The sequence below is a fragment of the Berghia stephanieae genome, chromosome 3 (assembly GCF_034508935.2).
Source record: "Berghia stephanieae isolate SIO BIC M18660-M18661 chromosome 3, UCSD_Bste_1.3, whole genome shotgun sequence".
Taxonomy (NCBI): Eukaryota; Metazoa; Mollusca; class Gastropoda; order Nudibranchia; family Aeolidiidae; genus Berghia; species Berghia stephanieae.
In genome coordinates, this window is record NC_088362.1 from 26,723,345 (window position 1) to 26,729,344 (window position 6,000).

Consider the following 6,000-nt stretch of genomic DNA (forward strand, 5'->3'; position numbering starts at 1 on the left):
TTATATATGATTTGTAAAACAGTTGAGTGTGTTCCTCTTGGTGGGGACCTGTGCTTGTGTCTGGATGAGACTTTTAGTGATCTCAAACTAAATACTTTGATAATGTGCTCTTGGAATCTACATCTGTTCCATATTCGATCCAATTCTCTTTTGTCTTACTTTTTCTTGAGTGCTTTCATTGTAATCCTAGAACTTTTTTCTATCCCATTTTCTTCCTTTTTACTGGCGCTCATATGACCTTAATATGTTGCAAGCGCTGTAAAACCCTTAAAAACAAACAAAACATATTCCATCAATTTTATTTTTTTTAATTGAGCTTTTATACAGCGCAAAATCCACTAAACATGCTCAAAGGGTCCCTGACCAACAGCAACACGTAACATGTAGGCTAGGCGATAATACAATTTGGGGGGGGGGGGGGGGCAGAGACAACGCTGTTAATGGTCAGGTACGATTATGATGAGAGAAAGTGAGTAAAGAGCCTTTTCCAAGGACCTAACCATGCACAGAGCGAGGCTCGAACTCAGGATCTTCCAATCCAAAAGTGAGTGTCATACCACTAGACCACATAGCCGCATAAAAGAACCCGAGTTCTTCTTTTTCTTCATGATGTAGAAGCCCCCACTGGAGGCAGATCAGTCTGCATAAGAAAAAGAAGTATGTGTGGGTCTATTATTTAAACGAGTTTATTCTGATTTGTACCTATGCCGTTTAAACACACAATAATGGAGAAAGTCACCACATAATTGTATAAAGTCTGCAGTGATGGGTAATTTACCTTTTGCAGATAAAGACTTGAAATTGAAACATCCATTAAAAGGAGGAGGAAAAAAATCCAAGATGTGACACATTGAGTGACTTGTACCTTAGCGATAACAAAAAAAGCGTTCATAGCGTTTAGTTTATGCCATTATAAAGTTATGTCACCTCGTGTGAACAATGAACCCAGGTGTGAATGAGTAGCTGTCTATAGGCAATGCATCAGTGACCTATTGTCTCAAAACGATATACAGTTTATTATGTCCTGGTGAACCGGATGGTTAGAATTGAAATTACAGTGGAATCCAAATAAGGCCAACTCCAATAGGACCAGAAAGATTGGTTGATTTTAAGCAAGGTTTACTTTATCCATTATCAATGGTAGATAAATAGCAGAAAATTTGAGACCAGCAAGAGGTGTATTTTTTTTCTTCTTCTTATCCTCCCTTCCTCCTCCTCCTCCTCCTTTTCCTACTCTTCTTCTTGTAGGTCTTCGAATGTCTGAATTACAGTTACTCAATACAGAGGTGCTTTTCTTTAGTTTGCGTTGAAGTATAATCAAATGTTATTGGTTGTATTAGCTTTGACTATATATTTCTTTCAGTTTTAGCTGTGCAAAGACTAAATTCGTATATTATTCGAACACGCCATCCTTTAGCAGCAGAGACGATCAAGAAGAAATAAATGTGATGGCTACATTTTTTCAGGGTGGTTAAAAAGTCTTGTCGAGGCTTGTATCTTGAATTGTGAAAAACTGAATTGTTTTTATCTCTATTCAGATTTTCACAATTCAAGCAGATACATACCTCGACAGGACTTTGTTATCCACAATGTTTAAAGTTTTCTTTCCTTTGAGAAGTTACTTTTCGTGGTTACAAGTTGGTGTATACAATAGTGATAAATCGTATAGATGTTGGAAACATAATCTTACTATCAGTGATTAAAAGTAAATAAAAACATCAAGTAATATTATGTTGATGTGTATTTTGCATTGATAATAATTTATTTGTCTGCTCGAAATTTTGCAGTTGTCCTCTTTCATTTGCCGGCAGCTGGTTGGTCATTTACATTTACATCTGAATAACTCTCTCCTTACCAACTGTAGGAAAATCGTCACATTTGTTACGATACAAACAACAGTTTTCTTATTCAGATTTGTTTTATGAATTACAAAATTTGTAAAAAAAAATAAATTTGTAAGCTTAAAAAAAAGTATGACTATAGCATGCTATTATTAATTTATAAATTTTAGTTAAACGATTTAATTTGTGTGTTGGTGTGACATTCCAGTAAAAAATTTGAACATGTTCGTTTGGAGAGAGATAAAGGACATGAAACGTTCATTATTATTTTTTGAGTTCCCATGTCGACTCCTGGCACGGCAACACACCAAACGTCCCCTTCTCCCGTCTTATAACACACTGGTTACAATCTAAAATCCCTTCCTTGCCTTCTAGTTCCTTACGCCTTCTCCTTTCAAGCACCCAGATACACTTCCTCTTGAAACAACACAGTATATATCCTAATACACCAGTAACTGCACACACTAAACTGACACATGCCATTGCTGATGTTGTTACGCGAAATCCAAAATACTCCTCAACCAGGGATCCGAACATAGGACCCAGAAGCACACCAACAACGTGACTTATGTTGATAGCGTCAAAATTGTTATCAATGACGTCACCTTCATCATTCTCGGACATCTCAACGTCTGAAACCACAGATCTCATGGCCATATGTACTACACATCCTGACCCGGCACCTATGAGAATCAACCCAACTGCCGTGGTCCAAGTTTGAACGGGTATAAACGGTAACAGCGTAGTAGGTCCCAAAATGGTGCATCCCGATCCGAGAAAAATATATCCAAGCAGGTAACACGGTAAGCGAATGCTCTCGTCCTCGGCCAGACACCGCCATATTGGCGTCAGAACTACGTTTACAAAAGATGGGATGGCGAAAAGTAATCCGACCAGAGGCGTGGACAGTCCGAATTCACCCATAACTTGATTTGTGAGTATCGGGTCCAGACAACTAATGGTCAAGGCACATACGAATACACTGAACACGGAACTTGTTATCTTAGGACTGACTTGCAGTCGAAGGGGAGGCCTGCGAATTGTAAACATTTTATCACTAGATGACATCCTATTGGCAGCACTAGTTCGGTCACAATGTGTGTTATGTTGGGATATCAGGGACGCGTATAAGAAGATCCCGTTGATTAGAGTTAGCGTTCCTAATACGTAAAAAGGCAACATGAATCCTCCGAGGGCATACAAACTACCAGAAAAAACCGGACCTACAACGTCGCCGACAACGGTTCCAATCCTGGCCACTGTCAAGAGAGAGTCGGGCATCCCTGGGGTAATTGAAGACCCAGACGAGAACGTAGTCGATGAAGCAATGAGGCCGGAAGTGCCGACCGCTTGGCCGAATCTGCTCAGCATACTCAAAAGAACGATTGGCACATCGGAAGCGAATTGATGAATTGTGGAGAATAAAAAGAAGCTGCCAGTGGCTAATACGAGACTTGTGACGTAGATAACCTTGACCCCAAAACGAGGTAGTAGATATCGTGTGATGAAAAACCCTGCTATGAAATGGATGGCTCAAAAATGCTAAAAACTAAACCAATTACTGGGACTGAAACTTGTTTACTGACGGCTTCCGGTGGATAGAAGGGCGACAACCAATGACGTGTACATCCGACAATGGCGTTTGTTAAGAAGTAGAAAAATACAACACGTTTTTCACTGCCATTGAGGTTTGAGAAATTAAACTTTTTAACATACTCTTTCTCGTCCAGTTTTTCATGCCAATAGTGCTTTTTGCTAAAGAGAGTATAACCATAAAATGATCCTGCTACTTTCTGCTTGGTGCATTCGTCATTATCCACCCAAATCTCATCGTCACTGGAAAGAAGTGGAGACGTTTCCGTGATTTTCCGTGATTTCGTGTGCTTTATGTTCTGCGGCTGCCACCATTTTATAGTTGTTGAATAAGAAGTTGTTTTTTTCTTCTCCTTTTTACTGTCCCGTCGTGTACACATCGAAGTCGAGTACTAACTCCAATCCCTCGCGCTCCAACCGCAGGATATAAAATAAACGCTTTGCTAAATACGTGCCCAGTTTCTACACAAAGCATTTATTGGTCACTCGCGTAAAATCTTGATTACCGTTACTAATTTACGAAGGCCATGGTCTCATACTAACAAACCCCCCCCCCCCCCCCCCCCCCCATTTTGGCAGGATTGTTATAAAACGATTCGATAACTCAAATTGTCTAAATTCTTAAACCTGAGAATTCGGAAAAGTCCCACGTTTAAGATTTTGGACAAAATGGGGATCATCAGAAACGACCGATATTTAAGAAGAAACAAATTTGGCCAAATTAATAATTGTTAAAAAAGCATTATGTCAGTAAATGGCATTATTATAATATTTGGCTACAACTTGTGATTGGATAAGGTTGAAGCATTGCTATCTCTATTAGTGTAACTAAACGTATTGGGCAGTTGAAACAGTGGACAAGAAGTGTGTGTGTGTGTGAGAGAGAGAGAGAGACAGAGAGAGAGAGAGAGAGAGAGAGAGAGAGAGAGAGAGAGAGAGAGAGAGAGAGAGAGAGAGAGAGAGAGCTTCTACTAGATACCAAGCTGCTCGAAGCTGTGGACTGTAAAAAGTAATAAACAAACATGAATATAACAGCTTCAGAAAATAACAAAAAACCAAACACGGAACGTTTCGGACTCAGAAGCCTTCTTCAGCCAACAAAACAAAACAAAAAAAAAAACAAACAAACAAACAATAAAGACATAAATACATTACTAAATTATCTCTGTCGCCTATCTGGAATTTAGTAATGTATTTATATCTTTATTGTTTTTCGTTTTTGGCTGAAACAACGTTCCGTGTTTGGTGTTTTGTTCTTTTTTGTTTTTGAAGCTGTTATATTCATTTTTGTTTATTACTTACTTTTAACGAGGATCCCGTGATACCGTATTATAATAATATCTAATCTAATCTGTGCGGCTATGTGGTCTTGTGGTATAAGACTCGCTTTCGGATCGGAAGGTCCTGAGTTCGAGCCTCGCTCGGCGCATAGTTGAGTCTTTGGAAAGGCTCTTATTTCACTTTCTCTCACCGTACTCAGTGTAAACAGCGTCGTCTCCGTCCGAAAAAAATTGTAATATCGCCTAACAGGCGTCATGTTCCGTCCTAAATGTTAAGGGTTTTTTTTTTGTTTTTTTTTTTTTAAAGGGTTTTACGGCGCTTGCAACACATTAAGGTCATATCAGCGCCAGTAAAAAGGAAGAAAATGGGATAGTAAAAAGTTCTAGAATTACAATTAAAGCACAAAAGAAAAGGTAAGACAAAGGAGAATTAGTTCAAATGTGGAACAGATGTAGATTCCAAGAACACACCGTCAAAGTACTTAGTTTGAGATCACCTAAAAGGCTCATCCAGACACAAGCACGGGTCCCAACTAAGAGGAATACACTCAAATGTTTACCAATCATATAATATATTGTTTTTTTTTTTTTTTGTTTTTTAAGGGTTTTACGGCGCTTGCAACACATTTAGGTTATATCAGCGCCAGTAAAAAGGAAGAAAATGGGATAGTAAAAAGTTCTAGAATTACAATTAAAGCACCCAAGAAAAAGTAAGACAAAGGGAACTGAGAACAAATAGGGATCAGTTGTAGATTCCAAGAGCATACCACCAATGTACTTAGTTTGAAATCACCTACAAGTCTCATCCAGACACAAGCACAAAATCCAACAAAGAGGAACACACTCAAATGCTTACATTATACATTCAAAATAAAAATAATAATACATAACAGAGAGATGATTTACAAGGAAAAAAATATCATCTCCCAAAACAATAACTATGCATTTGACTGTTTCCCTCCCAGCTAGGACTCCGGCCAGAGCCAGGACAAAACCAAGTACTTGTAATCTCATTCCAAGACAAAGACAGAAAGCATGTTGGAAAACAGATATAAGGGATAGAAGACACAGTATGTACCTCCCTGAACCATATAATATAATATGTAAACTAAACATAATACAATGCATAACAGAGGGATGATTTACAAGGAAAAAAAATATCATCTCCCAAAACTATAACTATACATTCGACTGTTTCCCTCTCAGCCAAGGACTCCGACCAAGGTCAGGACAAAACCAAGCAATCTCATTCCAAGACAAAGACAGAATGCAATTGGAAAACATAA

At 38.5% G+C, this 6,000-nt stretch overlaps 1 protein-coding gene across 1 annotated transcript; it reads right to left on the reverse strand.

Annotated features, from left to right (window-relative positions):
• Positions 1-2,105: 2,105 nt before the first annotated feature.
• LOC144969183 (MFS-type transporter SLC18B1-like) lies at positions 2,106-3,212 on the reverse strand. The gene has a single exon (XM_078908295.1). It carries the CDS (start codon positions 3,210-3,212, stop codon positions 2,106-2,108), a length of 1,107 nt encoding a protein of 368 aa, XP_078764421.1.
• Between the last annotated feature and the right edge of the window lie 2,788 nt (positions 3,213-6,000).